Source organism: Aspergillus piperis (assembly GCF_003184755.1).
Source record: "Aspergillus piperis CBS 112811 unplaced genomic scaffold BO85scaffold_14, whole genome shotgun sequence".
Lineage (NCBI taxonomy): Eukaryota > Fungi > Ascomycota > Eurotiomycetes > Eurotiales > Aspergillaceae > Aspergillus > Aspergillus piperis.
This window is the reverse complement of record NW_020291604.1, coordinates 144,589-170,075: the sequence shown is the minus strand read 5'-3', so window position 1 is coordinate 170,075 and position 25,487 is coordinate 144,589. Positions and strand designations below refer to the sequence as shown.

The 25,487-nt window shown below is 47.6% G+C and overlaps 8 protein-coding genes across 8 annotated transcripts; 3 read left to right on the top strand and 5 right to left on the bottom strand.

Annotated features, from left to right (window-relative positions):
* Positions 1–1,179: 1,179 nt before the first annotated feature.
* Positions 1,180–1,889, bottom strand: BO85DRAFT_451010 (cell wall mannoprotein 1 family protein). Its single transcript, XM_025660498.1, has one exon. The coding sequence runs from the start codon at positions 1,874–1,876 to the stop codon at positions 1,304–1,306; it is 573 nt and encodes a 190-aa protein (XP_025513670.1). The 5' UTR covers positions 1,877–1,889; the 3' UTR covers positions 1,180–1,303.
* Positions 1,890–4,699: 2,810 nt separating this feature from the next.
* BO85DRAFT_460852 (N-ethylmaleimide reductase) lies at positions 4,700–8,954 on the bottom strand (the record flags this gene model as incomplete). Its single annotated transcript, XM_025661741.1, has 4 exons — positions 4,700–4,759; positions 4,805–5,521; positions 8,690–8,808; positions 8,876–8,954. 4 exons carry the CDS (start codon positions 8,952–8,954, stop codon positions 4,700–4,702), a joined length of 975 nt encoding a protein of 324 aa, XP_025513669.1.
* A 3,122-nt stretch (positions 8,955–12,076) lies between these two features.
* On the bottom strand, positions 12,077–13,923 carry BO85DRAFT_497999 (MFS transporter; the record flags this gene model as incomplete). Its single annotated transcript, XM_025664011.1, has 3 exons — positions 12,077–12,567; positions 12,640–13,589; positions 13,656–13,923. The coding sequence occupies 3 exons, from the start codon at positions 13,921–13,923 to the stop codon at positions 12,265–12,267; spliced, it is 1,521 nt and encodes a 506-aa protein (XP_025513668.1). The 3' UTR covers positions 12,077–12,264.
* A 521-nt stretch (positions 13,924–14,444) lies between these two features.
* hasF (Zn(II)2Cys6 domain-containing transcription factor hasF) lies at positions 14,445–16,913 on the bottom strand (the record flags this gene model as incomplete). Its single annotated transcript, XM_025665209.1, has 4 exons — positions 14,445–15,160; positions 15,289–15,959; positions 16,021–16,548; positions 16,644–16,913. The coding sequence occupies 4 exons, from the start codon at positions 16,911–16,913 to the stop codon at positions 14,602–14,604; spliced, it is 2,028 nt and encodes a 675-aa protein (XP_025513667.1). The 3' UTR covers positions 14,445–14,601.
* A 651-nt stretch (positions 16,914–17,564) lies between these two features.
* Positions 17,565–18,635, bottom strand: BO85DRAFT_489742 (S-adenosylmethionine:tRNA ribosyltransferase-isomerase; the record flags this gene model as incomplete). The annotated part of the gene is made up of 1 exon (XM_025663623.1): positions 17,565–18,635. One exon carries the CDS (start codon positions 18,633–18,635, stop codon positions 17,565–17,567), a length of 1,071 nt encoding a protein of 356 aa, XP_025513666.1.
* A 1,432-nt stretch (positions 18,636–20,067) lies between these two features.
* On the top strand, positions 20,068–22,072 carry BO85DRAFT_440042 (flavin-containing monooxygenase; the record flags this gene model as incomplete). The annotated part of the gene is made up of 3 exons (XM_025658748.1): positions 20,068–20,446; positions 20,509–20,867; positions 20,921–22,072. The coding sequence occupies 3 exons, from the start codon at positions 20,068–20,070 to the stop codon at positions 22,070–22,072; spliced, it is 1,890 nt and encodes a 629-aa protein (XP_025513665.1).
* Positions 22,073–22,532: 460 nt separating this feature from the next.
* Positions 22,533–24,662, top strand: BO85DRAFT_65605 (HET domain protein). The gene has a single exon (XM_025665567.1). The coding sequence runs from the start codon at positions 22,580–22,582 to the stop codon at positions 24,326–24,328; it is 1,749 nt and encodes a 582-aa protein (XP_025513664.1). The 5' UTR covers positions 22,533–22,579; the 3' UTR covers positions 24,329–24,662.
* On the top strand, positions 24,663–25,369 carry BO85DRAFT_65606 (uncharacterized protein). Its single transcript, XM_025665568.1, has one exon. It carries the CDS (start codon positions 24,996–24,998, stop codon positions 25,188–25,190), a length of 195 nt encoding a protein of 64 aa, XP_025513663.1. The 5' UTR covers positions 24,663–24,995; the 3' UTR covers positions 25,191–25,369.
* Positions 25,370–25,487: the final 118 nt, after the last annotated feature.

Sequence of the window (25,487 nt, the reverse complement as noted above, 5' to 3'; positions counted from 1 at the left end):
GCTCGCTGACGAGTAATATTTTGTTTTTGTCTTGTTTTGTTTTTTTCTTTCCGCAAATCACCTTACTGTTCATCAACTTGAATGCTTTCAGTTGAGTCATTATTATGTTCCGGCTTCATTCTCATTTTTGCGAGTGATGAGGTGGAACCAGTAATACTACTTGACATTTCCGTGCCCCAACTACCTGAAACTCTACATATGCTTGCCAGTAAGCACATGGCCGATAACCACTGGACTCGCTTCATGAGGATCAATGACCAACTATCCCACAACTAACTTTTACCTCCACTAACTCTAGACTCCTTCCTCAACTCCCCGATAGACCCCGTCCCTTTCCATACGTATCCGCATACCTACGCATGATTACCCAGGCGCAACATATTTCTTTTTCAGTGAGTGTATATCTAGCGCTAAAAGAGAGTCGAATACTATGTGTTGTTGTATACGTAAGTGTGGAATTCATAAAGCTGAAGGTCTGCAAGTTTGGCTCAGTATTGAATGCTCCCAGCCAGAAAGATGGATGGATGGATGCACAGCGTGTTTCGTCGATGGGCAATCGAGGTGGCTCGACTCCGTACGGAGTTCTGAAAATTTGCAATCAGTACTCTGTAGATACCGGAATGCAAAAATCTCAGTTGAAGTGAGTCTATTGGCCTACGCTCGCCACTCCCTTAAGTATTCCCTACTTCCCTACTGCATGTCATGACTCGGGTATCTGATCGTCGGGATTTGACCTAGGACATGCCCGAATGCTCATCTTTGGGGCCTATGTGCATAAGGTGTGGATTTCAGCTGAACTCTACACATCTCGCCGTTATCTCCTGTCCGACATCGGTCGCACCCTATCTTATCATCTATGGAGTGCCTCATGCAAACCACACAAGTACCTTATCATATTATGGGCAAACAGCTATAGTCTTACCACCCAGGTGAAGGCAAGACACCCTGCTCACTGCTGCCTTGTGAAGATGAATTTATGCATCGTGTTGGGCTCTTATGGCATGCATACCTTGTGCCCAAGGCAGGGCTTTCCGATCGGGCAAAAAAAAAAAAAAAAAAAAAAGTCCTACAACGGACCCGGTACATTGAGGATACTGGGCGAACAACAAAATTCCCAAATCTGATATGATACTACCTTTGATCGACAACGGAGGCACTGATTAGAGAAGCTTGATTTCTACTCCTATTACCATACATTTTTAAGAAAGTTTGAGGACACCTGCAAACGAGAAGGCTTAACTGTGACTAGAGCTCGGGCTTGATTGCATCGTTTCACCCTACTAAAGATCACCCATCCTCAACACTATGAATAGGCCGCAATGGCCTTCTTGAACGCAGCCGAAATTTCATTCAGAATCAATGGCGCCAAATCCGCATACGTCCCTGACAACTTGTCCTGTACCGCTGACCCCAGCGCCTTCGATAGAATGCTCAACTCTTGCAGATCAAACTTGACCAGGAAACTCAACGACGCGATGCCCAACAACCCATCGTCAAAATCAGACTTTTTCGACACAATGTTGGCCAGTGTAGATGCGATCTGTGGCTCCAGCGTAACGAAAGCTTCCGCTACCTTCTGCGATTCGGCGTCGGTGAAATTGGCAGACTGCCGGGTCACTTTGATTGCGGTCTTTAGATCGACTTCGAGCTGGATTGTTTCCGCTTGGATTTGCAATGCAGATAATGTTCCTTCAATGCCGCCCGGGTAGTTGCTCACGGTGGTGTTGAGGGTAACCAGTTGGGAAGAAATGGTGTTGACGGCAGAGACGACGCTGGAGCCATCTCGCTTGCTTGGTAAGAGTACTTTCGCCGGTGTTGCTGTAGCTATTGCTACTGTGGCTGTGAAAAGTAACGTGAGGAGGTACAAGAAGTTCATGTTTGTGGGTGGTGCTCACTTGGCAACTACAGAATGACCCAGTCAGACGCCCATGCATTTGATTTATACACCGGTTTGATAATGACTCGATCACCTCATTCTAACCCCGCTTCTTAGCGGCCAGCCTTCTCCGATCGATGTTACATTCAGCCTGTACAGCTAATTTACTGGTGCTGACTCCCATAGTCCCCGCATGACGCTATCGTTGCTTCTACGAATCAAGCTGATTGATGATCTTCGAAATTGCCTCAACAGGAATAGTGGCCCGGTCCCTTAATTACATTTGCAGCTGGACGGGCTGCATTTCTCCCTTGTAGCTCAGATATATATTAACTATCTAATCTAACAGGCTCATGTTCCTTGCAATGGTTGGTGCTAAGTCAAGCCACCGTGTGATAGCATGTGCTTCCGAGGCCTAAAGGACCCTGATATTCATCACTCAGCCCGCCACGAATTTTCCAAGCATGTGACTCTCAATGAGCAAAACAATTACAGTTTGCAAAATGATTATCTTAGCGATCTCTATAGAATACCCGCTTTATTCTATCCACTGCGGAAGTTGTTCCGATGGTATAAGTAGTTGTCTGAATAGGTTCCAGCGTACCAACAATTCTACCCTTCTCTTTCATACCTTTCATCATCCACCAGTATTATTACTCTTCCATTCGCTACAAAGCTATCTTGCGACTATCCAGTGTTTGCATAGAAACAATAAAGACACAAAAGGCAGAGAACGTCTTTTCATTGTAGAGTAATTCGGAGATGAGCTTCACTGGGATCATCATTGAGCTTTACCCTGTCCATTACACTTTGTCTCACAATTATTGGAGGCGAAGATGCTCAAGTGCATGCAAATATCGACAGGCCTTTCTAAAATACGCTTGAGAACTAGTTAAAATTTAGAAGATGGTTGTCGACCGTTCAACGGCCGCCAAACGAAGTATTTGCCTGATCACTAGGTCAGGATTAGATATTAGCAAGTTTTCATTATATTACTAAATCATAATGCGATATGTTTCATCTAGGAATATAAACATAGATAACCTATATTGTTTGCACATTAGGATGATATCCATTGATATGCACAGTAACATGTACCTGATGTAACCAATTATTGATTGTATACTGCTGAGTAAACGCATTATGCCTGTTTGAGTGGTCACTCGATCCCTGGATAACCAAGTATGTAAAAGTGCTCATCCAAAGTAAGACAATACGCGAGCGCCTCAGGTACGCCCGGATTCTATTTCTCCATTCCTCTCTTCATTCTTCTCCTTATCCCTCCTTCATGCCATAACACCTAACTCACACAGAAAAAAAACACGAAGTAGGTAATAGAACAATATACTGCAGCATAGAAGGCTCGTCACCACACTTATACACCCAACTACTGTAGTATACAGCACAACGCAAGGCGAAGCACAGTTATATAGATTGTAGAAAAATGAACGAGTGGGGCAGCTGGCTAGTTAACTGCCTACACAGCTTGTCGATGCGCAATTTTGGTAGCACTCGAGGGGAGCTCCCATGTTAGTGTCGATCGATCGATTGCACTACATTAGTTTCCTAGGTACGTATGCAAAGCTAGAGTGGAATCATTGTACCAACCTGTCGACACCCGGGATCTAGTTAGTTACTCGGTTATCAGTCATCCCCTATAATTCTTTCCTCTCTCTGTGTAAGTTTTCCACTCAAATAACGCCAATACTGTTAAGCGCTGAACTGCTTTCAAGACCAAGTGTACGTATTTCCTCAAGACATACCAGGAGAAAAGGAACACTTTCACAGAGCTGAATAAATACACTAATAAAGCCATGGATATGCAGTAGTTAGTAGATAACGTTGTCGACTTATATTATCTTGTAAGTAAAGCATCCACTATGGGTGGTTGATAAGTAACAGGAGACTGACCAAATTCAAACATTGGAACTGTGAACCAACTTACTGATAAGGTCTGTTTGGGTAGAACACACTACAAGCGCGTGGGTGGCGTTTTCCAGAGGCTTGCACGGGTCAGTGGTTCGACTGGGCCTTACCCCTTCATTAATGGACACGATTGATCTTCATTAGCCTCGAATAGTTCCAATGTATGTGTGATGATATTATGCCAAAGTTCTCTTTCTAAGATAGAGAGTGTTCAAGTCTGTGTGTTCCAGGATACCTATTGGCAAGCTTTCTCTACCTTCATCCCTGCGCTAGCCCCAGGCAGCTACAACGAGATGCCTCCCTAATATACGCATTGGCGATCGCGATATAGACTGTCCTCAACACTAAACTACCACATACGACCATAGGGTGTGGAAAACAGGGCTTCCCGTCCGCTCAGCCGTACTTAAGCCACACGCCGGGAGGTTAGTAGTTGGGTGGGTGACCACCAGCGAATCCCTTCTGTTGTATGTTTTTTTAGTTTTTTTTTCTTGCTTATTCGCTCCTCTTTGTGCAGCGCTTTTAACGAGCTATAAACATCATTGAAGTTCTTGGTTTGTCTGGGGGATGTGGTTGGATCAATCGCACGAATCAGTCCTCACATCTCTCTGCTTCTATACAAACGCGGGTGACCCGTTGGCAGCTGAGAAGGATAGCCGGCTTCAACGATAGATTAAATACTTGACCCCGCAAGAGACATGATCACAAAAATCCGAATTATAAGACAGAAGATACAATTATGAAGTCTAACATACACAATGGTTCTATCTAGCTTGGGTATTGCGGTCATATCTCCGTTTCCGAGATGTCTTCCCACTCATTTCTTTGATACACAACGACGTGAACACTCATCCAGTTTCTACCAACGCTACCCGGGGCATGATTTAGCTATAAATATCAGCATTGTATTCTGTTCTCCATAAAATCTGCACTGAAAGGGTAGTTCGTGTAGCCATTCTCTTGCATGGGCGTATAGAAACTCTCTCAATGGTAGGGATTAACAGGGATACTATGATAAATGCGAAATGGCAAGTCGTGATTGGCGATAAAGTGCTGCCTAAAAGCAATTGTCACCAGATGATCTTTGTATTCTTCTCCCATGGATGTTTCAGCGTCCTCTGGTCTATATCCACCGGCAACAATGACAGGCGTCGACATTGCCCAAATATCGAGTAGGAATTGGATACTGCCCTCCTTTGCACAGTCCACTCTATCGATAGCACGAGACTCAATAACATGGAGATAAGCCAGTTTGGGCAGTTGCAGGCGCTCCACAAAGTAGGCGAATTGAGGCACTGGGTCGACCATCTTCATGCTCTGCCATGTGTTCCAAGGAATAACGCGAAAACCAACACGCTCAGCACCGATAGCATCGGCTACTGCTTTGGCGACCTCCAAGCCGAATCGCGCTCTATTGGGGATACTGCCACCCCACTGGTCGTTTCTGTTATTCGAAACGTCTTGGAGGAACTGGTCGACCAAGTACCCATTAGCCCCGTGGATCTCAACGCCGCCAAAACCAGCACGAATAGCGTTTTTCGCGGCTGTTGCGAAGTCACCAATAATCTGTTGCACCTCATTCTCTTCCGGCTGTTTGGGAATCGGCATCCCGGGCTCAATGAGAATCGGACTAGGAGCATGCAGAACATAGCCACCGTCTGCTTGCAATTGTGCCGGGTCAGCGGCTCTGTCGACAGCAATTAGCTGACAGAAATGAAACTTCGTTTTTTATGTACCGCTTCGGTGATCAGTCTGTTTTCTTTTTTTTTGTCTATTATATTATCTTATCCGTATGTCTTGACTAGAATACATGAAAGGGCTTGGGTGGGGATTTTTTACTGAGTCTTGAGCAACTGGTTCAACAACAAAGATATTGATCACCATGAAGCTTTTTAGACGCTACGTTAGTCCAACTGGGAACCATCTATTAGGGACAATCATGGTATTGGTAAATACTCCAACCACGCTGAATTTATATGACTAAGTATATGAAAGAGAGCTAGATCTCTAGATTATAAATATACGCTTCTTATATCTTTATTTAATTTCTTCAATTTATATAGCCAGTTAAATCAGATAGCTTGATACAGAAAGGTAGTTATAAAATCTAGAATAGAAGAATGTATGAAAGCAATAATCTATTAAGGGCCTTTCCGCCTGGTTCCTCTACACCACAGACCAATTTCATGCCTTTTCTGTCTTCTTAGGCCGACCTGGGCGTTTAGGATCGCAACCGTGCTTGCGCGTTTCATGTCTGTTTCGACCATTGCTCTTTTTATATGTCCTAGAACAATACCCACACTGGAATCTCTGCGCGGGAATAGTTGGGGGCGACTCCGGCGATGCTCGTTGCCGGTATCGGAGGTGCCTAGACGTATGGTTAACGCTGGAAAAGAGAAAAAAGGAAGGAGGGGGGGGGGGGGGGGTAGCGGCTTAAATCTCTCGGACATACGATAGGTCCTGGCTTTGCTTCACATCATCAAAACCATTGACTGGAGACCGGGATGAGGAAATTAAGCTCTGGGGCGAAAGGAACCACGGAGATCCAGGATATCCAGATCCTATTAATGGAATTGAGGGGGAGGGCCACAATCCCTGTGCCCCTGATAGTTGGGAACCTTCCGCCTCGACCGAATTAGTGATTTCTTCTTCTGCGAGCTAGTTTCGATATCAGGCTTACCGTACAAGCTCCACGGATTTTCGACAAATTCAGAGTTATTGGGAGGATTGGCTGAATAGGTACCACACTGGTTACTTGGGATTGCCTGGATATCTGAAAGGAGGTCCCATGAATTCATGGTCGACGTATTGTATATCTGGTTGTTATAGTAATCACCGTCATATTCAAGCCCAGTCTGAGCTTCACCTCTGACCATCCTCAACGTTAGCTATCTATTAATCACCCCGGCGAGTAAATCACGTCGGGGTCACGTCCAGCAGGAATTCTAAAAGATCTTCCTGGCGGGGAAAAGCTTCTATGGCTGTAAAAAGCCACAGGACGGGCGGAGATTAAGCACATTGTGCATAAGGCTAAAATGCGTGATAGTGACACAGTCATGTATTCTCAGAGAAGTCTCCCGTCCTGTCCATAAAATCATACCAGTTTCCTTCCCTAGGTATGTGGCTTTCTCCCCGACTTTGCACGCTAGCCTCGTTGTCCTTATGCCGACTATTTTTTTTCTTTTTCGACTTCTCTGAGTAGGACATTTACAGCCAGGGGTATTACACCCAGCTGCCTCCAATACGCTGCGACCTGGTGGGAAGATTGAGAGTTCTCGTCGGCACGTTTGTAGTCTGTATACCTACTTTGGTCGGGGACGGTATCAAATTATCTAGTGTCTAGTATATAAATCTCAGTTCACAGGCTCACTCACGAAGTTGCTACATCCCGCGGAAATTCCTGCCCAGAGAAGGAATTTGATGCCAGGACATCCTCATTTTGGGGACTTGTATCAAAAGACGACTGAGGTTCCATAGTATAAGGTATAGGATATCGATAAATCAAGTTGAACAGGTGTGAAAACAAACAAAGTCAAGGCTTGTCGGGAGGCATGGGAAAGGAATCAGGATACAGAATGGTGGAAATATTAAGGGAAGACTGGCCCTATTTATCATGGCTCGGTAGAACTTGCTAGAATAAAATTGTGGAATGGGCTGTACCTAGGTAGTAGGCGCAGCCATAATAGCGCGAATTCTCATTGGGGAACAAATCGTGAGGTCTGCGGTCAAAGCGTCCATGACGTCCGAAGACAAGCTCAGGACGCCCCTGATTGGCTAAATGGCTCAGTTATGACCAGCCTTGGGCGAATGATAATTTGAACATATCTCGAACAGCCTCAGCCTCGCCAGGAGGATGTGCACGTATCCCTAGTGGAGAGTATCGTGTGACTAGATTGACTTACTTACTGGCTCATTTTCCAGATTTGGCTCATTTTCCAGATTTGGCTCATTTTCTAGATTTGGCTCATTTTCCAGATTTCTGGCTCATTTTCCAGAATGGGTATTTTCTTGATAGACAAGGGTATCACATTTGAGAATCAGAGAGAAACTGAAAGATGATATCTATCTTGATGAAAGTGGACATATAAGAACCCCCTCTACCTTCATATCTCTTGCTTCCATCTCTTCTTCACCTCCCACGCTTTTCCTGGCCTTCCATCAAACAACATACTGTAAGTAGCATGTCTAAGTGCCAGCACCCTTAATATTCTAACCACAGACCTGGGCAGCCCCCTCTGTCGATAACAAACAAACAACACAAGATGGCAGACCGAGTTCCTCGGCTTTTCAACCATGCGCCTCATTGTTGCGATGTGAAGATGAATAGACGACAAACACAGTCCAATAGCAAGGGAAATACCAGAAGATGGTACTATACATGCGTCGTAGGCTGCCGTCGCATGATCTTTGATGACTGGGAAGGCATTAGGGATGGAAATCCCTTGTGCTGGTGCCGTCATCTCTCCCGCGGACAGGTCGAGCGAGAAAATTTCTATATTTATCGATGTGCTAGGGGTATATGTGACTTTAAGGAGAATGAGAAGGATGTCTGGCTGTAATAACTCGACAGAGTACTCGCTATCTTTTCAAAGCCCCATGCTGGTTAACTGAGATATTTATTGGAGCACGGATCTCATATACACATTATCACTACCAAGTCTAACACCGGGCCAGTCTCTACTAGAAGCTACCGTCTATCATATGATTAAAATCGAAGTAGTCTCCTTAGACTCAGAGTAGAAAAGGAACTGAAAAGAAAGAAAAAAGAAAATGAGCATGATAAAAAATTTACTAGACAAGTAAGCTATTAATATAGAAATAGCTGCTCACCCTCATCATATTACCCCTCTTATCATCTCACCCCATATGATTGAAAGCATTAGTAACAGCCAAATAATATTTCCAGCCCTCAACTTGTTCTTCGCTCCATATCCCGGGCGCGTGAGGAAGTCCGCTGGCTGATGGTGAGATCATTGTTGCTTCTGCTATGATCATGGTGTCTGGGACTGAAGCACGTTGCTCATAATAGGTTGTGGCCATAGGAAGTGGGACATGTTGCGAATCCGCGCAAACGAGTAGGTGGTGCCATTACGACTCGATGGTCGAGATTGATTTTGCCGACCTGACGGGGCTGGAAAAGTTTGAGGGACATGTTGACTGTCTTGAACGTAAATCAGTCGTGCCGTCTCAATCCTAACACTAACGAAGTCGGTAGATAATTGGGATGTATTGAATTGGAAATGGTGTTTCTGTAGACTTGCGTTGATTTTCGCTATATATGTAGAAATTGCAATTGGGGATGGTGGAGAAAACTCTGTTGTCTCCAACAACACCTCCACGCGAATTCTTTCGACTTAGATCTAGTGATCGTAGCTGATAAATCAAGGTCTAATGATAGAATGGGGCTGCTATGTTCACTCGCACATGGATTAACTGGATCATGAGTCTTTTTTGGGGTTGTTGTAAAAGCTGATATAGTTTTGAATACAACTCCGAAGCTATTTCAATTGATATCGAATACATTTTCGAGAATCATCTACTGGCATCATAAAACCATGTGCTCCAAAGATTTTCGTAATCCATCTTTACCGCAGTTCTCTCACGGCTTAGCAAACTGATTTGTCTGATATCAGGCATACTTTGCCCCTACTATTATAAAGCATTGCTAAGTTTTCATTGGCCTTTACGTGCCGAAAGTCTCAAGAAGGGTTTCGTGAACCATTAGATAAAGAGAGCCACCTGGTTCGGGCCCACATCTTTGGAGGTGATTATGAATTGTCTATATCCGCAGGTATGACATGCTCATGGAGACGGAAAATAGACCATTGAAGTGCTACCTGGTGCCTAGGTGCGTGATAATTTGTTTTTAACTGATCTAGGACCGATCCAATGTTGGGACTATCCCCTCAGAATGGTGTCTAAGATGGTTGGTCTCTCCCCATCATCGTTTTGGCCTTATGCCAACAATCGCAATCAACTCGTGTAGAATATGCCATTTTGAGAAGTTCCAACAAGTCTTCCTTTGATGATATCATTAGAATTTTAGACTTGCCCGGGTGGAAACGGCGACTTATGGAAGCTAACAAGCGGATCAATATCAAAACTTCTATCTCCAAGCATCTCCACTAGCACCTCCACGAGCACCTCCACAGAGAGATATCAGCTCATAGTTATATAATTCTATTGACTAATCAAGCTCTTTAAGGTGATAAACAATATTCCTGAGTTGAAGCAGTATCAAGCATCTAATCCGTAGGGTAATGGTCCTCATTCACAAATTGACGACCTCTGCTCGCAAGTAGGTCGGATTCTGCCATTGTCTATTCGCTCCATATGCTCTCAGCCCGACTAAATGCCTGTCTCATGAATACGCGACAGCTTCCTCGGCCAGACTTTGCGAGTAATTCACAGACCATGCTGGTTGGCGTACGCCGAAGTGTAAGAGCGTCGGGGAGATACCGTGGTTATCTACCCCCTACCGCTCCAGAACCAGAATGGTGCGTGTTCCTGTAGTTACCCGCTTGTCATCCGCACTATGCGGGGAGTGTCTTTGCTGCGAGTGTGAGCAAACTTAAAATTCCTTGAAGGGAATTGAATAAAGCAAGGGCTGGAACCCCTTGGGATAAGAAACCTACCATTCAGTGGTCTTCTGGTCTGGCAGTCGGCGATACAAAATAGCCATTTACTGAGAGAAAAACCGCAAACACTAGTCCACAATGTGAGTGTTGTACGCTCCAGACGAACGCATGGCTTCGAGCGACAAAGTTTACCCCTAATTTGACAGGGATGCTGAGGGCATGCGTCTCATGTAAAATTGCTGGGAGAAGATGGGGACCGGGTGGCAAACGAGGTATGTGTAGCAGTCGCTTTGCTATGTCTGTAGCGTCGTGGGACTGGAGAATTCTATATGAGCCCAAATCAAGGCCAAGTCGAATATACGCAATACCCAGCAGAGCAGTTGAAGTGTATGTCACAGGGCCATTTGGATTTCGGGGGTCCAAGCTCGATTCAGGTGCTCGTTGCCATAGAGATGTCCATGCATGAAGAGAATCACTAGCGGGAAGGTGAACAAGTTAGCAGATCGGCCGAGATATTTATTGAACAGATGGTATATCACATACCGCATGACGCTCCTTTGCCCATTGAGTATGATATTATTCGCATCGTTATTTGGACCAAATGTATGATATACGAGTAAGAATTCCGCTGTATGATGGCGTGTAAGATGATGTAGTTTGACAATGGAGAAGGTATCGGCAGCGTCTCTGTCGAGTTGGTCTCTGGCGTGTTCTTTATAACGTGACAGAGAGCATCTTGGAACGACATCTGCTCCCGATGGCCAGGCCTTCGAGCAAGCCTCCATTTCTGTTCGTTCGGAGCAACCTTTGACCCTCTGCTTTGACAGAATTGCAAGCCTCGAATTCCATCTCAATGAGCATAGGTGGGAAGGTGATATATAATGTACCTACCGATGACGGAAGCAGTAAAACGCGCCGAGGAGCGTCACAAGACACCACGTGAGCGACTACATTAGCATGCACAAGCCCCCGACACTCCCGATATCTAAATCGAGGAAGAGGGAGGAGGGGCATGGCGGCGGCGAAGGCCAGGTGAGGGCCCGAGATGGGCAGCTGAGGGGAGGCGATTGGAGGGGCGGGTCACAGCACGCGCATCAACGAAGTTCAATTCCATTTCTCGATCTTAAACACGAAGGCAGGATGAGTGGTATTTGCGTCGTGTTGGAGGTCCAGAGTGCGTTGTTGAGGGTGTTCAGATTTTCTCGTGGATGTGGCTAAACTGGGCCAGCCGGTAGTCGCCTTTGACGCCATCGTCGTGATATCCCGATATTGTTGGTATCTGATGATAGTGAAGGGAGTGACAAGAAACCCATCGAGATTTGAGGCCTCCAAGGCCTTGCGTTGCGGCGTGATTTCAAAAAGTAGATTCCTGTGCAAGTTTGTGTTTTTAATCATTGTTGACTACGGGGACGCTCACGCCTTTTTGTTCAGTGAATCTTCTATTTTCTTGGGGAAGGAGCAGGCTGTTTATGGATTTCTCATAGAGGCAACAGCAGCCGTGTCAAAGAAACCAACTGTATGGGGTGATGGTACAGAATAAAGCTCTGAAGCGGAATGTATTCTTGCCTAAGACATGCTCATTTCTGATTGTTTTAATTTAACCAGATCCAGAAAGAGCATTCGATGGCGTGAATAAGGCGCTTGCCGCTCGAGCGCTTGGAAGTATACCTGAAATCTTCCAAGTGAACGGAAGTATTTCGAACAATTCTATGAGCGACACCAGGGACTTCCGTATCTGGAAGCGCCAAAGGACCACAATTGACACCAGACATCATACTTAATTACAGATATATGTTGGAAGAACATGCTGAGAGAAATCAAGCCCCTTGTATATTGACCTGACATTATTATGTATTCCAGCTTCCTCGTGTCCCGCACACCTCTTTATTCACTTCCCAGTGTAGCCTTCATCTTCCGACTCCATTCCTCCCGATTTATCCGTAGGAGGATCAACGGAATTCCACTTAACAGGCAGAAGATACAAGCGGCCGTAAATGACCACCCGGTTCCAATTGCATCGAAAAGCGGTTGAGCGATGACGGCACTAACACACGACAGGCTGTTTCGCAGCAGATTGTTTACCGCCACGCCAACGGTCGATCTCTTTGGGGTGAACTCGGTCAGCATGGTCATGTTCACGTTGGTAAGAATCATTCCACTGAAGCCATAAAAGAAATTTCCGATCAGCTATATGGTATTATTGTCAGTTGGAGTTATTCTTGACGCGCAATCTTGCCTAGGGTTTATTGCCGAACTCACCGGCACCAGCCAGAAGACTTGCTTCTCGGCCGTCCATCCCCACCATAAGAGCGCCCCGGGAAACAGAATGCCCGCGATCAGGCAATTCTCCCCCAGCCTATCTACTGGATGCAAAACCAGCTCTCCTGCCTCGTCATACCGACCCTCCTTCCGGGCGGTGCGTGCCATAATTGCATCCTGCCAGCGGCCACCGATTATTGCCCCGAACAACAACCCCAAACCCCCAGGGATGTAGGCGACCCCGACGATCACAGGGCCCCAGGAGTACGGGGCTACGGCAAAGGTATCCTCGATCGAGACGCAAATGAGGTAATAGGTAGCAAACACTATCGCCGTATAGTAGACCGTGATTAGGATAGGCGGGTACTGTAGGAGCTTGGCGGCCTCTACGGGCTTAAGGACAAAGTGAATGGCCTTCTTAGCGGGGCTCCTAGCACTGGCACGGTGCTCGCGCTGATTTTCTGCCAGATTTGTTGCTGTCTCCGGTAGAAAAATGACCATCACCATGAACACGACCCATCCATAAATGACGATGAACCACTGCGTGCTGCGCCAGCCCCAACGCATACTGAGAGCTCCCCCAATTATAGGGGCAAACATGGGGCCTAGCATGGGCCCAAGCATGAAGGCACCCATGGCCTTTCCGCGCTCGTGCGGCTCAAACATGTCGGAAATAGTGCCTGCACTGACGGATTGAAGGGACGCGCTTGACGCGCTGCCGAGAAGGCGCATGGCGATGAACATGCCAATATTGGGGCTGATGGCTGCTAGGATACAGAAAAGTCCGAGAAAGAAGAAAGACAGCAGATATACGAGACGGCGACCGTAAAGCTCAGCAAGGTAAGACCACCAGAGGGGGGTGATAGCGACGGCAAGGGAACCGAAGGCGATGGACAGGTTGACGACAGATTCGGTGGTATGCAGGTCGGCAGCGATTTCAAGCAAGCAGGCTGTTGCACAACCAACATGTAAGTTCGAAGTCTGTCTGAAGAGAGTAGTAGAGAGAAGGTACATACGGAACAAGACACCACTGCTCAACGGAACGACTAAACCACCGGCAGCAACGATGAAGGTCAAGAACCACTTTACTCCGGAGCTGTAGGACCGGGGATCCTGTAAGGACGGGACCACACACAACCACGGAAGGAACCCTATGCGCACCCGCCTGGTGGCATTAGGATCAATCTTTTCACGCTCAGGTCCCAGCCCTGTCTCAACGTTAGGCAGGGCAAATGTGTTGTCTGAGTCCGTTCGCTCGTGGTCTGTCCTGGTTGTCATGCTCATTGTTGCGTGAGATTCTGGGCAATTGCTTCGAGGTCTGTCTGACATATCAGAATGTCTTTGTTTTCTTTGCCTGATAGTGAGTATGACTTGTATCACAAATTTGACGAGGGAAGATGCTTGCTTTTCTATTGACATCGAGAGGGCCCAGTGCTTCATACTCCAGGATCCACGTCGGCCGAGCTGTGGGGCCGCCGCACGGTGTCCTCGTACGAGCTGTGGGTCCATACAACCAAGATGAACAAGGCTACTGTGGGTAACTGATGAGTACCTCGTACGAGAAGTTATATTTCAGGTTGCTGGCGCTAAGGCCATCAAATCAATGGGACCAATGAGGTCTAGTGACTGAACACCGGGAGTTATTGGAGATGTTGACGGGACAGGCATCGGTGGCGGCTCTCGTCTATTTTATGGGGTTAGACTTGTGGTCATCCAAAGAGCCCTGTCGCATACCGGTCGTCTCGAATCACTTTCTATGTTCAGAAGTCCCCATCTATCATCAATGAACTACTCAAGATCGAGCTCTACCTGAAAACTGCATAAACTACATAAACTGCGTAAAAGCCCTATCATCTCTAGGATGTCTTGCATGATGAAAGAAGCAACAGAATGGGAGTAACCAACGCACACGATCAGTATAGCACAATTCCATCCTTCATAAGAAGCTCTACAATCCATCTTTTACCGCGGAAGCCCCGCAAGTCCTATCCCATCCATCGTCAGAAAATCTGAGAGATCAAATTCCTCGAAGTTGATCAGCCCCACAAGATCTCCTGCATCAAACTCCATCCCGGGCGGGCTAATCGGGGTAGCAATATCAACCCCCGCAGCACCAGCAGGACCAGCCGCTCTCATGATAATAGGCTGGTTATTCGACGGACTACCGAGCCTAGCGACACCATTGCCGCTGGCAGCAGCGTTGGCAGCCATGCCAGGGGCAGGACTCCCAGCCAGACCTTGCTGGAACCGAATACGATTCACCAACCAAATGATTGCGGGCCAGGCGCCCGTAGTATGCTGACCACGGAGATCGTAGATGGTGTTGGCGAGTTCAAGTCCACGGTGGCGGAGATCTACCCATTCAGGCTCCTGGAAAACGGAACTCTGGAGCTCGGAGAGGACATAGAGGATGAGGTTGAAGCCTGCGTGCGAGGTTATGTGCCATCGATAGGGCTCGCAGGCCGGGCTTGACGAAATGGCGCACCAAGTTTCTACGGCGGTGGCAGCGTCGACAAATATGCTGTCATGAATGATCGTCAATAATTTTTCTTAGGGCGTGTCCTACTACCCCTCGCTCGTCCAATTAGGTGGTTGCACATGAGCTTCGGGCTGTTGGGACAGGGGACAAGGTGATTGGGAAAGGCTCACTTTCGTCTCATGGCGGGAGTGATAATCTTCTCGCGATCCTGTCGGGATATTTGCATCCAGAACATGACCCAGAATTTGGTCTTGAGATGCCGGCTGAGATCCAAGGCCATCGCTTGCATAGTCACCCTCTTATCGCAGTACCGAACCAGCTCGTCGAGGCCCCTCTCTAGCTCGCCTGCAATTGCAGTGGCGGTCTGCAACAGTCCTTGCAGCTCCATCAAGGCTTGAGGCTCGTCAACAGTCAGACCATGCAGGCCGCTCCGCAGCCGCTTACGCGACGCATGCGTTATCTGAATAATGCGCCCATAGTAACTGGCGGCTGTGATGCGCAGGAGGTAGATGGTCATATCGGTGAATTTGGGGGCATCAGAGAGGCCGGATAAGGGGGCAGTGCCTTCGACCAGATCTACATCGTCCAAACTGATAGGTCGACGCGTGTCGAAGTCCGATGCGTGAATCGACGGCGCGAAGCCGTGATCTTCCGCGGTCCGGAAATCCAGATAGCAGATCTGCGCCCATAGGCGACGGCGCAGCTCTACCTGCACGGTGTCGATCGTCCCCAGTGGTAGGGCTAGGGGGTCCCGGTGAAGTCCCTGAAGCATTGCCATCCGAATGGCCAGGCCTGTTAAAGGCCAAACTTTGCCCATGTCATCTTCTTTATATTTCGCAGTCTATAGCCGTACATGAGAATTAGAATGGAGCTTCGTTCGCAAGGTTATTTTGGCCCCTCACTAGTAATATCACAAATGCTTGGAGGACCTCAAAGACCCTTGATGTCATGAAATTCTGGCGCTTGAGAAGCACCTCTGTTCCCATTCGATATCTTTTGAGAAGAGAGACTTTACTCAAGCCGAACATACTGAGTACATCTGTATCCTTCATACTGTTGACGGCCGCGTAGAATATAGACATGGCCAGTGGCATGAAGGCGTCCGTCTTCTTGGGACTCAAGATCGTACCGTTGTTGCGGCTTTCCCCTCCGGTCGGGGTATCCTCTCGACTGTCGGCATATTGAAAGCGCACAAAGGCGTCGAAGCGACGAGACAAACTCGGTCGGTGGATAATACGAACTATTGGGTCGACATTGGCGAGGAACATGTTCAGCAGCAAATAGCAATCTTCCCGAGTGTTCGGCCAGAAGCTGTTGGTGCTAAGTGACGTTTCTAGAGGAGAATCGGTATCCCATACAACCTCGTCAAGTGTCCCAGTTGGGGAGGAGCATCTTTGGGATTCCGAGAGTATTGATTGAATGTCATGGAGCTAGAAAAAGGGGAAGGCAAGGGGGAACTTAGGTTAGTATTCGTTTTCTTTTCTTTGTCCTGTCATTTTTGCGAGCCGTAAGCTGTCAAGCGCACCTCTGCTGCCATCCAGGCCCAGTGTTTGCCAGAAACAAAGTGGGGAACTCCGTTATCCAGGATGAGGGCATCTTCCTCCGATCGCGGATTGTGGGCACCCGAACTGTCGGCTGCTGATGTCGGTTGCGTTGTTGAAGTGGGTATGAAGGTATCCAGCGACTGCGACAAGGGGCCATGCGCTGAGGATTCCTCATATGCTCTCGCTTGTGCCATAAAGTTGGCCAGCCGCTGCAGACCTGGATTAATTCGAGCTAGCGTCGACGAAGACATCGTGGAGCCACTCGTGCTGCTGGATTTCATTATTCGGTTTGACTCCTGCTTCGATACATAGGAACAGGCATGACCGCCTCGCTCACATTTTGTGCATTGCGGTTGACGACGGTCGCACTTGACCTTGCGATGACGGCAGGATAAGCATGATGTGATGGGACGCGAGAGACTACTCGGTGCTGGCGATGATATAAACTCAGTAGACGATGAGTGCGCTTCTGGGGGGTGATGTGTGTCCATTGCGAAGGTAATGAATGGATATCGTTGGGGGGGCCCTAGTTGGATGACTTAAATGGCCTGTCGTTAAGGTGGGATTCCAAGTCTTATGACTAAAACCAAATATGCCGCTTAATACTAGCGGATTGGGTCTCCCACCGGAGCTACTACTGCAGCTAGCCCTGTAGCTATTCCAGAACCACTTGATTCGGGCGAGTCCGGGCTAAGCCCGAGCTTTATGGTTCCACCAAGCAAACCTTATCAATAAGTCCATCCTCTGTATTTTAGCCCAATGGTCCTATTATCTCAAGTTTGGATACATCTTCATACATGACTGGCTAGGTCGTTTTTTGTTAAAATTGTACATTTTGATATATAGATATTTTGAGAAGACTACAGGCACGCCAAAATCCACCAAGAAGGCGAATGTATCACTTAAGTAATCAGCATACAATCCCCAAACATATCAAACTCGTAATCCCCCTTCTCCTGAATTTCCTTATAGCTCCTCATAACAAACTCTGTTCCCGCGAACGCAGCCGTAAGTACAATATGACTAGACCGCGGGCGATGCAAATTGGTAAGCAGCACATCCACAGCATTGAACTCGAATCCCGGATAGATATAGAGATCCGTCCATCCATGCTGGGGCTTGATGGTACCCTTGCGGCCGGTCTCTCGGGTAATGGTCTCCAGCGTACGCATAACGGTCGTGCCAACAGCAATAACGCGACGGCCCTCGCCCCGTGCCCGATTCAGCTGTGCTGAGGTCCTTTCACTGACCTCGTAGTACTCCGATCGCACCTTGTGCTTTTCGATCTCCTCAACACTAATATGGCGAACAGAGAGGATCTCAGTCGCCCCCACATGCAGAGTGATATAGGCGATTTCCACACCCTTGGCGGAGATCTCGGCGAGGAGCTCGTGAGAGAAGTGTAGTCCGGCGGAGGGTATCTCCAAAGAGCCGGGCTTCTTAGCGTACACAGAGCGGTAAGCATCGGGCTTTTCCTTCCAGTATGTGGGGTTTAAATGGATATTTTCGTCGAGCCGTGCTCCGTATTGGTCGAGAGTTGGGAGGAGGAGGTCAGCGGGACTGAACTGGACCTTCCACAGCTTATCGGGCTGCTGGTCAAGCAGAGTGCATTTGAGCTTCTCTTCGTCCAGGGAGATGAGAGTTTGCCCTCGATTGAAGGTGACTTCGGGCTTCTTAAGCTCGACGATGGTGGTACCGTCTGGCTCGTGGCCGTAGACGGTTAGTTGGAGGGTTTCGTTTTTGCCGTACTCGAACCACAGGGTGTTTGACAGCATGTAGCTGTCGTTCAGCACGAGGAGGTCTCCGGGGCGGAAGTAGTCTCCAATGCTGGAGAATATGGCATGATCGATCTTGGAGCTTTCACGATCCAAGACAATCATCTTTCCACTATCGCGGGTTTTACCTCGCAGCTCGACGGGGTCATGGGGCATGACCTTGTAGTCAAGGTCGAATTCAAATTCGGTAGTCTTCATAGTGAGTAAAAAGGTATAGTATGTAAGTGAAATAGATATATCTGAAGCAATCCCGATGAATGTGGTTCGAATATCTGTTGAGCTGAAGAAGTAGCAGCACGGCTAGGAAGACGTTTGGACCCTTTTATCTTCTATTCAAGTCCCATCGTAAAAATGTCTAGAGCAGCTAGGTGTGCGACATTACTCGCACATCGAATCCAGAGGTCATGTAACTGTCAGATTCTCGTAAGAGATGGATAGATAATAACTCGCTATGCAACATTACTCGCACATCGTACATCTCACAGTGGAACACGTGCGGGAAAATACTCTATGCATCTCTTGGTCTCCTTTTGCGTTCAATAGTTCTAAAGACAGCTAGCGATGCAACATCGCCAACGAAGCTGTAGCCACATTGGCCCCGTTTAGTCAACATCAGAGATTTCTCGCAGAAGGGACAGTGTGAGGACTTTTGAGCCAGATCCATCAGTTATTGCCTCATGCATTAGGAACTGCAGGAGCGGTAAATGTTTAGTATGACTCTATCATCTAAGTGGAGCATGGCATCAGTCTGAGTAAAACCGCCGTAGCATCTCCCTCAACATCACTCATGCCCGGGCGGCACACTGTAGTCCGAAACCATGACGTGGTGGATGATGGTGGAATTGCACCCGAAATGCAGTTGAAGAAAATGGTTCTTTGATGCAGGTTGGCCTTACCCTAAACAATCATTCCTCATATCATCCGTGCAGTTTGCAGTGTGTCCTCAGGTAAGTGCTTGGTGCTCAAGTTGGAGGATTTGTTGATCTATCTCAACATGTCATACACCCGTATACACAAAATCCGTGGTTGAAAACGGGAACTAACCGCGTGCGGGTATCATGCATATTGCACAGGCGAATAATAAATGTCCGCGGAGAATTTCCAGAATGCGAACCATGAATCATTCCGGCAGTGTCATTGGGATCTCAGACATTTCTCCTTGCTCCCCACAGCTAGTCTGTTCATGTCAGTGCCTCCGGTGGCTCAATGATACCAAAGGGGGAATCTGGAATAGTATGCCGAAGCTGAATGTCACTGTACCGAACCAGAATACGGCTCTATAATTTCTATGGGCAGCCATGGCCATGGCAAGCACAGTAATGAGGCGCACATCCCAGTATGCTACTGTAACATCCATAGAAAAAAGCTGAACATTGAGATAAGAGAGGCGACTCCTATCCACATACAACATGTTACATCTCCATCTCAGACATTGGGTTACTTTCGTCTCAAGCAGGGTTTCATTATAGCTATAGGAAGGGTCAGGGTGAGGGAAAATATTCAAGCGATACCCGAAAAGGTTACTCATTCATAGCTTCCGGCAACGCACACCAGCTACGTAGAGGATCGTTTATTCTCAATTCCACTAGTATTGAATGATTAGATAGGATTTACATGAAATCTCGATATCATGTCCTCAGTCAAAACAGCTAAAAGCAATCCATTGATAATCCCTCTTGGTCATCTCAACGGCCAAACCACCACAGGCAAATACAATATCGATTCTAGTGACGATGGAAACCCTTTGGCAACCGAGCAGCATGTTTTAAAACACTCTCACTCTTTTAATGACCACCAATATGCCGATTCCAGCCCTCCGTTGATCTCGGAACGTCCTATCGACCAGCCCCGGCCACTGAAACTCATCTACATCGGTGCAGGCATTTCAGGAATTGTCGCTGCCATTCAGTTTCTGAAGTCTGTGCCTCACTTGGAATTGACTATTTACGAGAAGAATTCCGAACTAGGAGGGACATGGTTCGAAAATAGATATCCAGGCTGCGCGTGTGGTGAGCCTCGCAGGACCCAATCCTATAAAGTACCAACCATCACTGACTGATTGTGCAAATAGATGTGCCATCTCACACCTATCAGCTTAGCTTTGAGTCCTGGACTGAATGGAGCCACTTTTTCTCTGGATCAGAGGAGATTCTTGAATACTGGAAACGTGTGGCCCAGAAATACAATGTTCGGAAACGTATACATTTCAATCGGCGATGTATCGAAGCACGATGGAACGATACCACAAAATTATGGACTGTTCAAATCCAAGATGTACTTACTGGAGATACTTTTGAGGACTCGGCCGACGTGCTGATGACTGGAACGGGCCTTCTTAACGAGTGGAAGTGGCCTTCAATACCTGGTCTACAATCTTTTAAGGGACATCTGCTCCACAGCGCTAGCTGGGACGAAGGCTTCAACCCTGAGGTGAGTCACCCTTCATTAATACACCCAGCATACTGATTCTGACTGATCATCAGGGAAAAACCGTAGCCGTAATCGGCTCGGGAAGCACCGCAGTCCAGATCGTCCCCGCAATCATCGACGAAGTCAAGTCTATGGACCACTACATTCGCGGAGGGACATGGATATCCAACCAACACGGTAGCCCTCACCTTGCTGCACGAACAAAGAAACGCGCTATGAATTTTCGCTACACGGAAAAAGAGAAGCGGGAGTGGCAGGATGACCCATCATCATACCTTAAGTATCGCAAGGAACTAGAGCTAGAGATCCAGAGCCAATTCGCCATTTCCCACCGGGATAGCGATATCCAGAAGACTGCGACAGCACAACTCCGAGCGGGCATGCGGGAGAGACTGAAAGCAAAACCCGAGCTACTGGATCTCCTGCTTCCTGATTTTCCTCCGCTCTGTAACCGGTTGACACCTGCTCCTGGATATCTGGAGGCTTTAGTATCGCCGAAAGTCAATGTAATTGGCACACCAATTGCTCGTGTCGATGAATCCGGTATCATCACCTCAGATGGAAAACATCGCCCCGTGGACGCGGTCATCTGCGCAACTGGCTTCGAGAAGAACCTAGGGGCCAATTTCCCAATTATAGGTCGTGATGGTAGCAGCCTTCGTGACAAGTATGCCAATCGGCCAGAGACATATTTAGGCCTTTGCACCGATGGATTCCCCAATTTCTTCCAGTCCCTGGGACCCAATTCATTTCAAGGCGCAGGAAATCTCCTCATCATGATAGAGCAGACACATGCATATGTCGCGCAGATATTATCGCGAATGGCCTATGGCAATGTTGGGACCGTAGAACCAAAGCGGAAACAGGTCCTAAATTTCACCAACTACGCAGAGAAGTATTTTGAGCGAACGGTCTACAGCTCTGAATGCAACAGTTGGTACAAATCACCTCCTGCCGGCCCAACAACTCTGCAGCAGCGTAAGAGGGGTCGTGTTACTGCTCTTTGGCCCGGAAGTAGCCTCCATGCTATTAGAGCACTTAGACTTGTGAGGTGGGAAGACTTTGAGACTACAGCATATGACGGTAATGAATTTGGGTGGTTCGGAAATGGTTGGGCTGAGGTGGAGAGTTCATCGGGAAGAGGAAATCCGGATGCAATGGCCTGGTACATGAACCGGACGTCGTTTCTTGATGGTGGTGGTTAGTTGTTTATTAGAAACAATTTAATAGTTGGTACTTATTTTCACCTTTTCAGTGAGTTCAGGATCTGTGATGCAAGCCAATCTTGCTATCAGTTTTCTCTTCCCCGAGAATGCCCGAAGTGTCCTCCTAAGACTTCATCCCAAAGCCCCTATTACGTCCCCAATAGCCAACACTATAGACCATGATAGGAACATATGTCGCACCCGCATACAGCATGTCAATTGATGCATACATAACCATTTAACAGTTGCAATACTTCTCTCCAAGTTCAGCTGTTGGTGTTCAGCTGTTGGTGTCAAGTAGAGCTAATCCTAAACTAGGTAGGATTTGCAGTCTCTTTAGCGTATTGTTTAGTGCCAATAACAATGGCCAGTCTTCGCCTTCTGTGGCTATGCACGGATGCCTAAGGACGACAACATCTTCGCGAACCCAGCCTCGCGAAAATAAAATGGGCACCTTCAGCTCAGCAAAAGTTAGAGCCCTTCGATTCTTTTTATGTCATTACCAAGATGCCCAAACATCTAGAGAACTTTCCTTTACATCCAGAACGAAACGAAATCCGTCTCCTCACTATCTTACCCAGCACAAAGGCTGAAACTATAATCAGGTGCTCTCTCGAGTCTGTATCATTGGATGATAGCCCTGAGTTTGAGGCCATTTCATATGTCTGGGGAGACGCCTCAAAGAAGACAGATATCATTATCAATGATACCCTCTTTTACGTGACACGGAGTGTAGATAAGACACTCCGCCTCCTTCGCCGTAAGGACCGGCAACGAGTGGTATGGATCGACTTTGTCTGCATCAATCAGCATGATGTCCCTGAAAAGAACACACAAGTCCCATTACTTGGGCGTGTTTATGAGAGCGCGTCTGCGGTTATTGCTATGATGGTGAATAGTAACATGGATCTACGTGCTGCGATTTCTTGGACAAAGGCACAAGAACCAGGCCTGGTCACTCGGGAAACACTTGCATGGCGCGTTCTGGACACACTGAGCAAATACTACCAGAAAGCTCGAGTTCAAAGGGCGAGGCGACTGGTCAAGGTGTATGATCAGTTCCGGCTCGTCAGGGATGACCCTTACTGGGCACGCATGTGGACATACCAGGAATACCAGCTGGCCAAAAGCGATCCAGTTTGCATGAGTGGATCACTCACATTTAATGCTAGCTTAATGCTCGATTCCGCCAGTGATATTCTAGTGCATGCATACTGGAGCGATCAAGTATTTCAGCGAGCATTTAGACGAAGGTATGGTGAGGCAGAATACAGAAAGCTTGGTGATCTTAATGGGCCAACCGAACGACTCAAAAGCGGAAATGCCCTGTATCACTTTCGCAAGACGTGGCATCGACAGTGCAAGGATTCTCGAGATAAAGTGTACGCACTTTACAGTCTGCTCCCTTCTGTACAAAGCAAATACCCGCCGGACTATAATAAACCAGTTGAGCAGGTCATGCACGAAACAACAGCATATATCGTGACACAGGAGGGCCCCGAAGCTCTGAGCTCCTTCAAACTCTGGCAAGAGAATTGTTCACCTGGCTCCTCATCTTCTTATCCGTCCTGGATTCTCGACTTCGGTTGTGCCGCTGAACCTCTGGATGCCCCCCTCGGTAATTATTCCTGGTGCCCAAACGCCTGCGTTCCATTGCCTATGACCACAGACGAATTGTCCTCTATGACAATTTGTGCTCGTCGCATCGGCTCCTGCTCCCCGATTGTACAACTGGCCTCTACAATACCAGAATTCATCGATCAATTTGTTAGCATCACAGATGTACGCTATGATACCTGGGGGAGCTTGGAATCCAGGCGTCTAAGTCTCGTTCATGCGTGCCTGGCTTATACTCATTTTCACGCCAAGTTTACAAGATATTTAATCGACAAAGCAATAGAGAGATTGCAATCTCTCCATGAGATTGACATACGTCGCGCAAGCAACTCGTGGTGGCAGGAGCTCTGTGAGGTTGTTCCGTCGAATTCTGGGAAGATTGTTTTCGGAGTGGATGATCCGATAGTTGAAGGGTTCGGAATCAGCGGACCTAATGTGCAGCAAGGAGACGTGGCCGTGATGGCTTCCGGAGTGCCGGTGCCGCTTATACTTCGTCCTTATCGGGAAGACAACGAGATCTATTATCGCCTAGTGGATAGAGCCTACATTCCCTTGATGACTAGAATTGCTGCATTGAACCGCAGGTTTGACTATACTCGGTTCTTAGAACGTCCATCTCAGGTGTTTTCTCTACGATAGATCGTCTCACTATCACAGCTACATATACTATACGGGATGAACTTCGGGGCTATGTCAATATGATGTGATGTATCACCTGTCTTCTGGAGGCTAGCGATTTTCAATGTATTAACCCTGAAACCCAGATAGCGTGGCTGTATCTAGTCCCGCTGTGTCCAAAGCTCCTGCGAAGGGCTGAGCTTCAACACAGAGCGTGTATCATCGTCGGTTAGGATCTCACATTGCGCCTGTCTGGCGAGTGCTTATGCAAGCCCCACGACACGTCACTCATTTAGGAATTAATTTAGTCAAGTGACAACGAGTCATTAGCATCCCACATGGGCTGTATCCATACCACGAGAGCGAGATCATCCACCTCCTCTACCTGTGCGCCTACCTCCAACAACCCGGCCGCTCCATCTGAGACGTCACGGAAACAGGCATGACGGTCTTCTGGCCGTAATTCATCGAGGATTCCTATGACGGCTCTACATTCCCCGTCGTTCCTGTCCAGCTGTTCCTGGGCGATTGTGATAAGGCGCAGGTGTCTGAGTCACTGAAGCATCCTGTCGGGAGGCCGCTGAGTACGTTTCCACGCCGGTGACGGGGGGATGCGTGGAGGAGAGTCCCCGTTACGTATGTGACTACAACGAAGGATTATTCGGTCCCGAGGGGGTATCAGGAGTTCATGTTGGGGAGGGCGAAGGCGGAGGGGGTGGATGTTAGGGTTGTGGAGGTGGATACAACGTATAGTATGTTTTTGTCCGGGTTCTGGGGGAGGTTGTGGGGGATGAGAGTGATCCTTGAGAGGGGGGCAGGGCGGTCGTGCCGTTTGAGGTATAGGAGTAGTAGGGGCAGAGGGTCGTTGATGGTGACTGGGTAGGAAAATGAGTGAGATTTGTGGTATAATATATATAATGCCTTGTGGTGGTGGTTTTCTGTGATGGGGACAGAGAGTGGTAATTATATATTTCTTTGGGGGGTCGCTATTTTCGGCTCAATATATAGGTACTCAATACACCGTGCAGGCACTTTGACTTCGGAATACTCATACTATCGGTGATTTATGTCAGATTTCGACTATATGTTGAGCGAATATTAGGTACGAAGGTCTTGTGTCTTGAGCAGTACAGCCAGCACCACGCATAGTAGAAAACTACCAAGCTACTAATGAATTTTA

Coding starts and splice junctions, on each gene's coding strand:
- BO85DRAFT_65606 (XM_025665568.1), top strand. CDS start 24,996: ATGTTGGGGAGGGCGAAGGCGGAGGGGGTGGATGTTAGGGTTGTGGAG.
- BO85DRAFT_451010 (XM_025660498.1), bottom strand. CDS start 1,876: ATGAACTTCTTGTACCTCCTCACGTTACTTTTCACAGCCACAGTAGCA.
- BO85DRAFT_65605 (XM_025665567.1), top strand. CDS start 22,580: ATGCCCAAACATCTAGAGAACTTTCCTTTACATCCAGAACGAAACGAA.